Source organism: Ascaphus truei, chromosome 3 (assembly GCF_040206685.1).
Source record: "Ascaphus truei isolate aAscTru1 chromosome 3, aAscTru1.hap1, whole genome shotgun sequence".
NCBI lineage: Eukaryota > Metazoa > Chordata > Amphibia > Anura > Ascaphidae > Ascaphus > Ascaphus truei.
In genome coordinates, this window is record NC_134485.1 from 75,253,132 (window position 1) to 75,268,345 (window position 15,214).

Sequence of the window (15,214 nt, forward strand, 5' to 3'; positions counted from 1 at the left end):
TACCCAAGCCTGTTTTTAGTCATGAACAATTATATGTTCTATCAAGAGTCAGACCCTTTGACTTACTGTAATGTCGGATAAGAACCCAGAAATTGACAATTGTCTCTGATCAAAAATTTCTCCAAAAAAAAAAAGTAAAAAATAAAATGTGTGAATGTTTAAGAATGGTCAGAGGTTTTAGTCTTGCACACTTTAAATGCTATAATGTTGGCAATATACTTGCTTTTAAAGTACCAGTGCTCCGTGGTTCAGGAAAAAAAAAACAACCTGTCTGGTGTATTCTCAGGATACATGTAAGTAGATGATCCAGGGCACTTCGGATTTGCAAAAAAAAATAAAATATTCTCTTAGTGGCACACACAACGTTTTGAACTTCAATCAATCAGTTCTTTATCAAGTGACTGGCCAGTCACTTGATAAAGAACTGATTGAAGTTCGAAACGTTGTGTGTGCCACTAAGAGAATATTTATTTTTTTTGCAAATCCGAAGTGCCTTGGATCCTCTACTTGAATGTTTAAGAAGGCATATCTCCCAGATTGGTGTATGTTACGCCAGGCACAGCTAGCTTTTCGATATGTTCATTAGGTCACTTTATGCAATTACTGTTTGTATGCTCTACATATTACGGATCCATAGAAGGAAGTTTCCCGTTAAAGGGGACACTGAGACTCTACCAGTCTTTCTACTTAGTGTGATTATATAATAAACATACAAGTATATGCATAAGGTATAGCACTTACAACCTGTGGTTTTAAATATCCCACAGTAAGTTTGCCTATTTAATTAAATGACTAATAAAAGGGGTAGATAACATACGAAATTAAGCAGACACTGAAAAGTTTAAATAGTAATCAAAGTGGTCTGGACAGATTCACACATCCCTATTGCCATTCTCTGCTTCCATCAACAGTATACAGTATGTACATGTCTGTTCCCCCTGCCTTCAAAGAAAGAACAAGTGAGAATTCCAAATTCTCACATATCACTACATGCTCCCTTATAATAATCCATACCTACTGCTTAGGTTTTCTGCATTCAAAGTTTTCAGATAACAAGAAAAGGACCATATTCAGCAGTTCAATTGAGCTTTTATATACAATTTAAAAATCATACTTACACCTGTAAAGAAGTCAAATTACTTATGTAATTGCTCATACAAATATTTACCAGAATGCCAGTCTATTATAATAGGCTGCAATTTAAAAAAATAAATAATTCTGAATCCATCTACATGCTTTTCCCAAAATGACTGAATCTGATATTTTATACTTGAATATCAAACAGATTTTTCTATCCACCCTTTTCCAAATAGGTATTAATGCAGCATAGGATGTCTAAGAAATACAACTGGTAGCCTCAAAAATAAAAAAATAAGTTTAGATACGCTATAGAAAACCGTACAAAATGGCATGAAAAACAAGAGATTGAGATATAATTACTTTATCCCAATAGGAAGAAACTACCATGGATTTGTGGTGTCTTTAATAATTCTTCTTTAAACCAACACAGCTTTCTTCATCCAGGCTCCTCTTCAAGCGTTTTACAACAGCAAGAAAGACCAGCTCTGTTATAGAAGCAGAGCCCATAGGAATTATTAATAAATAACACACTGCACCCTTACTTTCAGTGTCAGAAATTTTATACATCAAAGATGGTTTTCTCCAGAAAACAAATGAATGTCAATTATCATATTTTAAACTTAATTGTATACAGGCCCTCCAGTTTTCATATGTATTTAGGGATTCATTTTAAAGTTGGCCACAGACAAGAAAACTGGGGTAACAGTGCGAGTAAAATCATATTAAATTTGAACCATACAACACAGAAGTTATGGGGAGTAAAAAAGTGACAAAAATCTTCCACCGTACAGTACATCAAAATACCACTTGTGGTGCGTTTCCATATGTCAGACAGGTATTCAACCCTGTCTTTCCCCCCCATTATCGCTTAGAAGACACTGCTTCCACTACAGCCAGGAATTCTGGGTAATGACATGCAGCTGAGCACTCCCAGTGAGTTACTCTTTACTTATCCATTTAAACATGGACCCCTATAAGCGAATGCCTGCCGTATTACACAGCCTTTCAGCACAGCCTGGGTAAAAGACATGCATAGTCAGTGAACCTACTCACAGCTGTTCAACCTTTTGGGTCTCATCAGAATCCCTGGCAACAGTGGAAGCATTGTATGCAAAGAGACAACAGGGGAGGACAGGGTGGCAGACCTGAGACATGCAAATTACCCACAAGTGGTATTTTTATTTCCTGAATCCCACAAAGGACACTGCAAATCAAAATGCCCCAAATATTTACTCACCACCACAATCTTGGTCAGCTGGAAAAATAAAAATGAGGGTTTGGTGGGCTCTTTTTTTTTTTTTAATATGATGTGGGAGCATAACCCAGTTCTTTAATCAATTGCAGAAGACGGACATTGTATTAACCGCTGGTCTACTAAGCAGGGACTTTCTGTATTCATCTGTGCTGCAAACCCTATAACAGTAAAATGTCTGAGGGTTACTACCATGGGCAACTCCAATAGCGCTTGGATGCCTTTCATAAGCATCCTACCTGCTTGTTAGCATGGCACATTTATTCTTTCTTACAGTCATGGGGTAAAGAGACATGATCTATGCAGCCAGTAAGCCAATATTGTAGTAAGGTTGATAATTATTTCCTTAACACCTTAGCCACTGTAAAAGTCCCATTATTTTTATTATACTAAGTTATTATGCCATTGCATCGCCCGTACAATGCTGGCGGTCAATGGGCACGCTCCTCCACGCCATAAACTGTAGGAATAACTATTAAATAGCTGCTTTTTTTCATGGAAAAAACTTGTGTTGCGATAAATCCCTCAAATGCACATCATCGCCCTCCGCTGGGCTTCTCAGCATTATCTCCCTCTTCAGGATCAGATTTGTCATTATCACTTGACTCCGGGGCTGAAGAGTTTTCAGAATCCGTATGCGTTTCTAAATTTAGAAGAAAAAAAAAATCCAATCACATTTCAATCTTAAGAGGCCAAGTTCAAGCATTCTCTGAATGTCCTGCATTTACATAGCAATGCTGTGCCAAAAACCCCAGCAAATGGGCTGTATAGTGTCTTCTATGAGGCATACCACTGCTTTCTATATAAAATAGAGCCCTATATCTTTATGGGTGAGCAGGTTCGAGGCAGTAGGCACTACTGTGTTGCAACGTCAACATAATTCCATCACAACATGGATATGCTCAACCAAACATCCTCCTGTGTCCCGAACCACAAGCCTATGTCAATAAATAGAATAAAAGCACTATAAATGTGTTTCTTTACAAGTGAAGGGAGCACAACTGGCCTTGGCTTTCAATTAACAACATTGACAGAGGGGCCAACTATCTTATGTGAGAGGAAGTGACTGATCAGGGATAAGGACATGTGGGCGAGACCTCCATCAGTCTAACAAACGAAGACATGAGACACTATGAATGTTCTCTTTTGTTTAGAATATGATACTCTTAAAAGTAGCCTTGTAATTCAGGAGGAGACAGTATGTGTGTTAGAAACATGTTCAGCGACTTTTTTCACAGCATGTGTATGTTCTATGACTACCACAGTGTGAATAATAAAACCAAAGAATCAACTGCAGTGTTAAAGCTGCAGAACGTACTGCACTGCATTTTAATATTCTTTTTTTAAAAAAAAATTTATTTACAGGTTTGTAGTGGGAGGGAAGGGGGTCTCCGGAGCTGTACTGTGTTCATTTCAGCCCCGGGGACCCCGCTTCCCGAGATACTTACCTCCGTAGGTGCTGGTGGTACCCTTGTGAAGTTTAAAATGTGCCGGTCACGCTGGCCAATAGGAAGGCGCAATGGCTTCTAATTGGCCTGTGTGACGCTGCCATTATGTTAGGCACACAGTTTCTCTGTCTGCCGAGATACCGCACCACTGAGGCAAGTATCTCTGGAAGCAGTGGGTTTAAAATGCAATGCAGCTTGTGGTGCTGCTTTAAACTAGAACGTGTTTTAATAGGTTATATTGTTGCCAACTCAGGAACTGTACATAATAGAAAATTATTCGCAACCATTACACATGGAGCAGTTAACACAATATTTATGATGTGTGGTAAGAATATACGTCCGACATCACAAATTTTAACCAGCGTACACAATCACCCTCCTAAGTCAATGAAACATTGAAAACACTGTTTTAGCGCTTTATTTTGTGTAACTGAAGTATGATGGCATATTGTTCCCAAAGTCAAGGGTGGAAAAGTTGTCGTGCTAGGCGGAGGCCACACTAGCATCAAAGGTGAGACCGCAAATCTCTTTAAAACTCGCTTATACTTACATTGTATTTATTGTTCTAAAATCTCTGTTCTCGTACATACAAGTGAAGAATGAAGGGAAATGGGAGCATTGTGTAGTAGCATACCCTCTACAGGCTCCCATTACCTTTCCACTAAAGGGAAAAATAAAAAGTGATCCTTCTGTATGTATTTATCGTCATTGAAATTATGTTTATACACTAATACAGGAAGGGCCAACTCCAGTCCTCAAGGGCAACTAACAGGTCAGGTTAAGGATATCCCTGCTTCAGCACAGCTGGCTCTATCATTGGCTTAGTCAGAATGGTAGTAAAAGGGTTAAAGTGCAATTACATTATTTTGGCAATAGATCAAATGACTGCTTAACAGCAGCATTCCTGGTCATTTGATTGGGGCAGGTACCACCATTCTGAGTCATTAACTAGTGTGAACTGTTTGTGTTTTCCAAGAACTCAAACTACAAACCTTTTCCGCCTGGTTTAGATTTTTTAGCCGTGTTTTTTTTCTTTTCTTTTAATTTTTGCCTACAAAACAGAAATAAATCCCAGGATGAGAAAACACACACACACACACACACACACACACACACACACGAGGTCTGGCAGGCATATAGTTATCTATATCTCAATAATACGAAAGCAAGAGACAAATAAACCCACAATAACCCCCACAGTCATAGTCACAACATGAAAATAACATCCGTCCCTTGTAAACGGTCGCTGAATGTGAAAAATATGGACACAAGTCCAGGAACTCAGAATGAAGACTAGATGTAAAGGCAAAAAATAAGGGAGAATCTCCCAAAGATGAGCAGTGGACTATAATCGGATAGTTAATCATGCAGTAAACAGCGTCCCTTCTGCGTAACCCACGTACATGAAGAGGTCAGCGGTACTCTACTTCTCCACAATAATAAGTCAGCCGTTCGCCATCGCTCTCTGAAAGATTTTTTTTCTGACGACAGCAAACAACTTCATCACAATGGTGGATGGATTCCCGTATAGATGTTGCAGCTTACCGGGAACTCTAAAATAGTTTACCTTCGTCAATGGCCCGGGACTCAAAACCCACATAATAACCACTCCGTTTAAACTGACGACAACGTATTGCAGCATAATGCTTAAAGTAGATGACGTACAAGGGACATCAGACAAAGTCTGAGCACTTTAATGACATGTTTTGCCTCACAAGATGGCTTATTCCAGGGACATAATAGCATCTACGCAAGTCATGGATGCCTCAAATATACACAATTATAGGGTTACATGACTTGCGACAACCCATACTTTTTTCTAAAATCCTAAAGATCATATGGCCACCAGAGTTAATAATCACATTATCAATAAGCACCTGCACAAGTAATTAATTTTAACAGATGCAGCAATCTCGAAAAACATTTATCAAACGTTTGAGCATGGTTAATTATTATTGTCAAACTTCATGCATCATTAACCCTTTAAGTGCCCAATGTTAGCACAGGAGTGCCCAACTCTAGTCCTCAAAGGCAGTCAACCGGTTAGGTTTTCGGATATGCCTGCTTCAGCACAGGTGGCTCAGTCTTCAACTGACATATACAGCCCCCTGTGCTGAAGCAGGGATATCCTGAAGAGCTGACCTGTTGGCAGCCAATGAGGACTGTAGTTGGATAGCATCGTAACAGCTATGTTTAAAAAAAAAAAATGCTTGTCCTCTTAGGGGAGATCACGACTTGCGCAGACGCGATCTGCAATGATGGCAGAGCGGTGACGTGATCATGAGTGTCATAGGGGGGCTACACTCTGGCCTCGTGGCCCCGCCAGCACTCAAAGGGTTACTTGATATAAAACTACATTTTACAATAGTTTTACATGCATTAGACAGTATTTTACTATAAGAAAAAAGGAAACAAAATGTAATGGGCAAAATAAAAAAAAACACACAATAACTTACCGTTTTAATCTGCGCTTTGCTGTTCGTTCATCTGCCAAGATCTTGTTCTCCTTCATCTTTCTGTCAAATTCGTCATCTAACTTTTGCTGCAGTCACATATTACATGTAGAATAGATTATAGCATTGTGTTTAAATTTTCATAATTTTAAGAACACATTTAAAATTACAAATGTGCTCTCTCTATATGGTGGGGTGGGGGGGGAGAAAGAGTGTGTTCAAGTACTTTTATGTTACCACACAAGTAGAATGGGGCTGGGATCGTTAAGATATTTTTGCAGCAAAACTGCATTTTTAATTTGAATACAATAAATGCATCTTCTGCCATACATGAACATAATTAACCTTTTCAGACATGACATCCATAAATTCCTGTCTCTGGTACTCTCTGCGGCGAAGATGTCGATACACATGAAACTCGCCACTTCCCGCACCAGCACTGGAACCTAAAAAAAAGACACCAAGGCCAGATAAAAGTTGATTAAGTAATATTCTTCTTGTACTGTACATAGAAATTGAGGGAAATTGAGGCTGACCCGATACCGCAATCTTCTTTTTGTGTGCGCGCGCTAGAGGCGAACACTGGGATTTATGCTTTCAGCCCACATAAAGGAGCTATTGGCAGACTGGTTAACAGACTACTAGAAAGATTATTTTTCTTTTATAAAAAAACGTGCAAGTTTGTTTAGGGAACTCTGCTATGCCCTATTGTGAGACTCAATTTCCGATGTGTTCAGCTTCATCAGTTGATTAGAGCTGCCCTAGCTTACAACCCTCCTTTCCTTTGTTTGCACAGAAGTATTAGGTGTTCAAAAAGGTTAAGATGTAAACCGTAAACCAGTCATGCCTGATGCACAGCGACACAAGTTCTGCAACCTTTTGTTGTACATACTCATTCAGTTTTCTGAGCAGTCCTACCTTGCACATTAATATTTCAGTTCTAAATTAAGCTTTACAGCATATTAGATACTGTAAATGCCTCGGTCGCTGCATTCTATTATTTAGCACTTTGTATAACAATAAAACTGTATACATATAATCAGTGTTCGACAAACCTATACATTTGCTCGCCCCGGGCGAGTGGATTTAACCCCCGGCCGAGTAAATATTGGCCCAAGCAGCACACGTTTGGTACTAGGTGGCGAGTAGATTTTTTTGTGTGGCGACTAGATTTTTTGGTGATTTGTCAACCACTGCATATAATGCATCATTATTCTTGGAACAATAAATACTTAAAAATATCAGATTCATGATATGAAAAAGATCTGTTTGTTTTCTACATTCCTTTGCCATGGAAATAGGAATCAAAAAGCAAATTAATGCAAATAACTTGAAACCAGGTACAAAAGGGAGTGATGAGCTTTTAGCAGTCTATGGAATATGATATATGGTTTATATCTATACTTACCCATAACATCTCGCACAAATTCTGGAGCAGATCTTGGAGTCCAATCCTTTGGCCTCTCAGGTATTGAAGCAAGTTTATCCTGTTGCAGAGAACATATACAATGCTATTTATGCTGGCTTGCCATGAATACATAACACAGAACTCGTACATAATCATAATGAGAGCCACAAAGGAAAATTAAAATAGAGATTTAATTGATATATTTATTGTTAGTTAAGTAGAGGTATCAGTACCGTTTAGCCGAGCTTCAATAATCAAAAAATAAATAGATGATACCGTTCTGTGGCTAACAAAATGCTTTTATTTGTGCGAGCTTTCGAGATACACTGATCTCTTCTTCCGGCGATGTTACAATGAATGAAGCAAGCAAAAGGTATACTTAAAAACAGTTTTTAAGTATACCCTTTGCTTGCTTCATTCATTGTAACATCGCCGGAAGAAGAGATCAGTGTATCTCGAAAGCTCGCACAAAGAAAAGCATTTCGTTAGCCACAGAACGGTATCATCTATTTATTTTTTGATTGTTAGTCAAGATAAGATTATGGTTTAAAAAAAAAAAAATTGCTAGTGACATTGCTATTACTCCTAAATGTAACTACACATTCCTGAGTGGGTGAATCAGAAACCTACCTCTTTAATCCATACACCTACGTGCAATGAACACATACATATAAATGTCCTTAAAACTAAAACAATTCTCATTCCACATGACCCATCAATGAACTCTACATAATATATAGTGTGTAGAATACAGAAGTACAACTATAGAATGTAAACTAAAGTGGAATTTAATTGTGAATACCCCTAATTCTGACATGTATTGATACTTTTACCTTAACCAGCTTAATGTTTCCTAAAGGGATTCAGAATACAAACTTTTTGCTATGCTTATTTTAGGATGCAAAAATCAGTTATTTCCTTTTCACAACCTATTTCCTGCATATATTCAAATTTACTTTCACATTTAATTTACTTGCCTACACTAATAAAAGGTTATCTTCTGTATTTAGGTTTTATTGCAACTTAATTTCATATAGCACTTTGCTCCCAATGGGACTCCAAGCGCTTCACAATTAAAGTGTGCGGTACCCAGCACAGGAATTTTACACAAACAGTCCATGCCCAGATGAGTTTACAACCTATGTTTTGGTGCCTGACGCACAGGGAAATAAAAGTGACTTGCCCATGGTCACAAGGAGCTGACACCAGGGTGAGAACCAGGTTCTCCCGCTTCAAACTCAGTGTCATTCTTTGCTCACTGAGCTAGCTACTCAGTGGTATACCTGTCAAACAACTGTTGTAGAATTAGTAGGATGAACCTCTTTGTTGCCAAAAGCAGCCTACAGCACCATGCTTTCCAATATTAAGAACCATGTCTTCATTTGAAGATTATACCCAACATATGTAGACAGCAACATTTATTTCCTGGGGGGGGGGGGAGACTGTAAGTCATGTTCACATGCTAACCAAATGCCTAAAGAGAATAAGCAGATATCTTAAGGATGCTACAATGTAAATATGAAAGGTTACAGACTTAATACAAAGGGGTCTATTAAGGAGACAATTACAAAGGTGTGTTAAATTCCAAGTAGTAGGGTAACAGCAGTCTCCTCTGCAATACTTATTTAACATATACCGTAACCTAAATGAACTAATAGCAGTGATAGGTCCAACAGATTCAATGGTGGCAACTGATGCCCATTTAGACAAATAAGGAAGGTATACACAATTGAAAATACGTTTTATAATGTTTAATAAAGCAATGAATGAAAAGCAGGGTGGGAAGTGTTAATCTGCTTCCCTCCAGCCCAATGATACCAGAATCATATGGTGAGGTAGGTTAGAGAAAGGATACAGAGAATATGCCAAGAAAAGCATCAACCACCCAGTGGTATCCAATAGAACATATGCTGGTGCCAACAGATCAGTTTAGTCCCACAGGGGGATTCGCCATTGAGTTTAAACTGATACCCTCGTGTGCAAAGCCCACCAGTGTCCGCGCCACCTCCCATAATACCGCAGGAGCCTCTTACAGGATTCCTCATCAGCCGCTCCAGCCTCAGCCGCTGCTCCTCGGTCGCATTCTTCGGAATGACGAGCGGCTGCGGCTCCTTCTTGGGCCGCGAAGGCTTCCCAGACACGGCTTCGGCCGCCATGCTCCCCCTTCCCGCCGCCTCCCTTGTTGTTTACATCGACGCGCGCTGATGACGACACCAATCCCGCGCCACCTCACAGTGAGCAGGAGGATGGGGCCTGCCCTGACGTCACCAAGGATGTGACTGGAGCTGTTTGCGGTGCATTTTGGGTAGTCTGGTGTAGGTGGGAAGTTATGATTAAAGCAGCAGCAGCAGCAAGCAGGCAGATATACAATCACTAACTTACTAAACATGTGGTACAATTAAATACGTTTGATACATTGTGCAGTTTATTTTATTTATTGTTTGGATAAGAAAACAGGTAGGATTAGTAGTTGTTGATTGTTTTGTGTACAAGGTGTCATGTATTTTAAAGTTTCCATGAGCAAAACAGGAAATAAAAATATTGCTTGTGAGCACATTCGCTCAGGCAGGTCTGCAACTGCTATTCACCACTATCTCTTAGCACAGGGGTTGCACAAACTTCCCCCTGCCTGCTCTCCCCCCTCTTACCTTGTCTCCTGTGTCAAATGATGCCGCGGGGTCATGTGATGCATCACGTAAACCCCGCCATGTCAAATGGCGACGTGCCATCGGAGACAAGGTAAGAACTTACAGAGGCATCACACGGTCCCCCAGCATTTCATTTAAATGCTTTGTGGAAGAGCGCAGGGCCTCTAAGCGCTGCCCCCTTCCCTGAAAATCCTGCGCCTCTGTCTTAGCATACAGTGACTCCACTGCAGTGAAGGATTCAGGGAAGCACACCTATTGCTCCTAATCCATTTTAACATGGGCCCCTATAAGCCTATGCCTGCCATATTACACAGCTTTTCATTACAGCCTGGGTTAAAGGATTGCATTGCCAGTAAACCTACTCACAGACAGCTGTTTCTTCCTTATGGGTTTCATCAGTGTGAGGCTGGTTATACTGGCTTTGCAATATGAAGGTGGCGTAGGTTTCAACCAAACATTAATACTGTGACAGATATAAGGGGATGGTAGTGGAGGGTGTATATGTTGCCCCTTAATTATTGCAGGGTTTCTGCTATAATTAAGCCCCAGGGAGCTGCAGTGTATAATTTTGGATTGTTGCATTTCCTATTGGATGTGTTTTGGGTCCCTGGGGCGGAGCACTTGGAGAGTAGGGTGGGCCAGTGCTCCACTCCACGTTTTGGAGATTTGCCAGGTAGAATCCAGACCGGGACTTTTAGCTCTCCCTGGTCTCACACAGCTGCAACTGCTAATGAAGAGGAGCAGCTGTTAAAATCTGTCTCTGTAACAGATCAATGTTATTTCAAAGAATCTTGTGCTAAGGGAGCTGTGTTTTGTGGTTGCAAAAAAGGTTGATAAACGGGTAAGCCGTCCACCTGGTAGATAGGACTTACCAAATGGGTAGTTAATGCTCGGTGGAGCAAGGATTTTGTTTGTTTTGATTTATTTATATTTTCTGCTGTAACCTCTTAATGGAAAAATAAAAAGGCCAAAGCTTTATTTTTCACCTCTGTGTCTGTGGACTGTCTCCCCTACCTGGAAGGCTGTGTGAAAGTGGTGATCCCTGGACGAAAAGGTACATAGCAAAACATATGGTGGAGTTTAATGTGGGCATCCCACTGACAAGCCTGTAAGGTGCAAAAGGGACTGTTGGAGAATGGAGGAAATTATCAAAGCCCTGATCCAATCCACATCTGTACAGCAAGAAACTAATGCCAAATAGCAAGAAACTAACAGAAGGGCTGTTGAGACTAATGCCACACTGCAGGGAAGCATTGCAGCAACTGGTGCTGGTCCAAAAGGAAAACACAGATGTTTTGATTAAGCAAGCTGCATTTGCCCAGGCTGAAGCTCAGAGAGGAGCAGCAAAATGCCTCCTATGCCATACATCAGGAGATCCAGGGCCTATCTGAGCGGTTTACCAGGGATGCCGCAGAACCACATCCTAAGGTGGTTAGAGTAAGTATCTACCTGCAAAAGATGGTGGCTACAGATGATGTAGAGGCCTACCTGATGGCGTTTGAGCGGACTGCTGAAAGAGAAAGATGGCCTGTGGCTGAATGGGCAAGTCTGCTAGCACCGTTTCTGAGTGGGGAGCCCCAGAAAGCATACTATGATCTTGAACCGGCTCAAGCCAGTGATTACAGCAAGCTGAAAACAGAGATCCTGGCACGCCATGGGGTGACAACGGCTGTCCGTGCCCAGGGGTTTCACTCCTGGACCTACAACCTGGATAAAGCCACAAGATCACAGATGTTTGACTTAATACATCTTGCCAGAAAGTGGTTACAACCAGAAATCAACACATCCAGCCACATTGTGGAGGAACTAGTGATAGACCGATTTCCGAGAGGCTTACCTGTTGCCCTTCGTCGCTGGGTCAGTCAGAGTAATCCCCAAACAGCTGACCAGCTAGTCGCATTGGTAGAATGGTACGTTGCAGCAGGAGAATTGCTTCAACCCCCTATCCAAGGGCAGCCTCCGAACCTGGTAAGACTGTTCCAGGGAAAAGGGGGAATTTTGATGAGCAGGTTGGGTTTTATGACCCCAGGGACATAACGACAAGAGAAAAGAGCTTTGTTAAGCGGGAATCCTTGTTACAAGGGACTATGCTGTGAAATGTTTTAAATGTCGAGAGTTTGGAAATATGGCAAAGGACTGTCCCAAAATGGTTGAACCAATGGAATGAAACGTGGGTAGTAATAATAGGGATGATTACTCACTGTATGCTCAGCCTGTGTGTTCTGTAAACAAAAATGGCTGTTTGAATAGTCACCCTTGGTGTTCCGTGCATGTAGAAGGGAAAAGGGTTCAGGCATTACTAGATTCAGGGAGTATGGTTACCCTCATAGACGAAGATTTGGTAAATGGTATTCATGTAGATGACTCCCAAAAGATTGATATTTCCTGTATACATGGGGATATACATAAGTACCCCACTGCTGAAATACAGGTTGAGACACAGTGTGGCTCTATAAGTTGTCGAGTTGGTCTGGTACCAAAATTAGCCCATGACATGATTATTGGTATAGTTTTTCTCCATTTTTTAAATCTATAGCCAGCTGCTGAAAAACTAGCCACTCGTTCGTCAAGTGAATGTAATGATGATTTCCCATTTGCTGATATTTTGGGTGACGAACTAGATAGCACAAATGGGTCTGGAAATAGTCATACCCTATGAAAACACAAGTGGGCGACAACCCAGAAAAAATGATGCCGGACCATCTAATAATCCTGAACCAGATATTGAACTTAATGATTTAGAGATCAGCTCAGGTAACTTCAAGAGTGCCCAGTGGTCTGATCCCACATTGTTAGTAGCCCGAAATACTATTTCGGTAAGGAATAGGACCCCTACTAATCCAGACAGACCCTTTTTTTACCCTTACTTTGAGGTGGATAACGATCTATTGTATCGCCTTGTGGAAAAGCAGTCTGTTATAACAAAACAGTTGTTAGTGCCAAAAGCTTATCAGCGCACGGTGTTAAATCCCACACATAGCCATGTTCAGGTGGACACCTAGGGGTTGAAAAGACGAAAGAGCGTATTCTCAGGAGATTTTATTGGCCAGGGGTAATGGCAACAATAATAGATTATTGTTCATCGTGTCCCGAATGTCAGCTCACTGCCCCTTTTTCAGCTTACCGTAGTTCGTTGGTACCCCTACCAGTGATTGAAAACCCATTTGAATGCATTGCTATGGATTTTGTTGGCCCTTTAGTGATGTCAGCCAGCGGGCATCAGTACATATTGGTGATATTAGACTATGCTACCCAGTATCCTGACGCAATTCCTCTTCACACGACCTCAGCAAAATCTATTGCTAAAGAGTTAATGATGATGTTTAGCCAGGTGGGGATTCCCAAGGAGATCCCAACAGATCAGGGTACTCCATGTATGTCTCGGGTAACCAAGGAGTTATGCAAACTTCACCACATAAAGCAGCTAAAAACCTCTGTGTATCACCCACAAACTGATGGTTTGGTGGAGCGGTTCAATAAAACCCTAAAGGCAATGCTGCGAAAAGTGATTGATAAGGATGGAAAGGACTTTTTGTTACCTTATTTAATGTATGCTATTAGAGAAGTGCCCCAAGCATCTACTGGATTCTCGCCATTTGAATTTTTACATGGCAGGCACCCTAGGGGGTTACTTGACATAGCCAAGGAAACATGGAAACAGGAGACTACACCCCATTGCAGTGTAATTGAGCACATAACCCAGATGCAGGAACGGATGGCAGCCATTATGCCTATAGTGAGGGAAGATATGGAGAAGGCCCAACATGATCAGAGAAATAGCTATAATAAGAATGCTAGGATCCCTGTGTTTCTACCTGGAGACAGAGTACTAGTTTTAATTCCCACAGTAGAGAATACATTTCTGGCAAAATGGCCGTATGAGGTTATTGAAAAAATGGGAGAGGTAAAATATAGAGTGAGACAGCCTGAACAAATATACCATGTGAACTTACTTAAGCCCTGGAAAGAAAGGGAGGTTCTAGTTACTGTGGAAACCGCTGCCTTCCCCATTAAGGAAAACCTGGTTTCAGAAATTAACATATCAAAGGCCCTGTCTATACACACAGCCCCCACACCACTGCAAGGGCTTCTCTTTTCGGATCTGATAGGCTCCTATCATACTTGATTATTTGTTGTTTACCCACTTTTGAGTTTTGTGCAAGGATTGCATTTAGCCCCACTGGACTTGCATCTACAATTAATTGTGTCTCTTTAGCAGGATCAAAGTAGGACATTTCTACTGCCTCTGAGTTGTAACTCAGTTCATAGTTTGCATCGCTTGTTCACATGTAGAGTGAAATGGTGTGTCCTTTTTCATGAGTTCTATTGAAGGAGCTGTTAGTGTGTCAAAATCCTAGATGAATTTACCAAAATACCTGGTCATTCCCACAAAGGATTTGACATTTGTGGCAGTACTTGGTCTCTCAACATTCTTGATGGCTTGCACTTTACCGGGATCTGGTTGTACTCCAGTAGAGGAGAAATGTGACCAAAAAACTTTAGTCTTGTCTGTAGAAACTTAAATTTTCTTTATTTAAGATTGGATTTGCAAAGGCATTGAACACAGCTGTAAGAGCTTCATCATGCTCGGACCTTGTGGCTCCATACACCAGGATATGAGCACTGTTATTAAAAGCATTTTTCACCGGTTTTATCAGAGAGGGGTAGTGAGTGTGTGTGTGTGTGTGTGTACACCAAGGCAACAGTGACTAACAACTTACTGTTAGTCACAAGCCATCACCCACGATCACTTGTTCAGGGGATCCCCATAGGCAATATCTGAGGGTAAAGAGGAACTGTTCCACTACCAAAGATTTCGAAAAACAGCCTGAAATCATGGGAGAAAATTCTCCAACCGAGGACACAGTAAGTCCTGCCTAAACAGGACAAAAGTAACAGACAGAAGTACATTACTGTATGTCAAA

General features: G+C 40.9%; 1 protein-coding gene across 1 annotated transcript; it reads right to left on the bottom strand.

The window, feature by feature from the left end:
- Positions 1 to 1,069: 1,069 nt before the first annotated feature.
- Positions 1,070 to 9,849, bottom strand: PRKRIP1 (PRKR interacting protein 1). Its single transcript, XM_075594328.1, has 6 exons — positions 9,675 to 9,849; positions 7,642 to 7,720; positions 6,579 to 6,679; positions 6,237 to 6,322; positions 4,773 to 4,831; positions 1,070 to 2,975 (listed from the first exon to the last, which is right to left on the bottom strand). The coding sequence occupies exons 1-6, from the start codon at positions 9,795 to 9,797 to the stop codon at positions 2,869 to 2,871; spliced, it is 555 nt and encodes a 184-aa protein (XP_075450443.1). The 5' UTR covers positions 9,798 to 9,849; the 3' UTR covers positions 1,070 to 2,868.
- Between the last annotated feature and the right edge of the window lie 5,365 nt (positions 9,850 to 15,214).

What these genes read in the sequence shown, in the direction of transcription:
- PRKRIP1 (XM_075594328.1), bottom strand. Translation starts at nt 9,797, where the DNA reads ATGGCGGCCGAAGCCGTGTCTGGGAAGCCTTCGCGGCCCAAGAAGGAG. An exon ending in AGCGGCTGATGAGGAATCCT is followed by an intron (nt 7,721 to 9,674) that starts GTAAGAGGCTCC and finishes TCTCTGCAACAG; the next exon opens with GATAAACTTGCTTCAATACC. An exon ending in TGGATGTCATGTCTGAAAAG is followed by an intron (nt 6,323 to 6,578) that starts GTTAATTATGTT and finishes ATGTGACTGCAG; the next exon opens with CAAAAGTTAGATGACGAATT.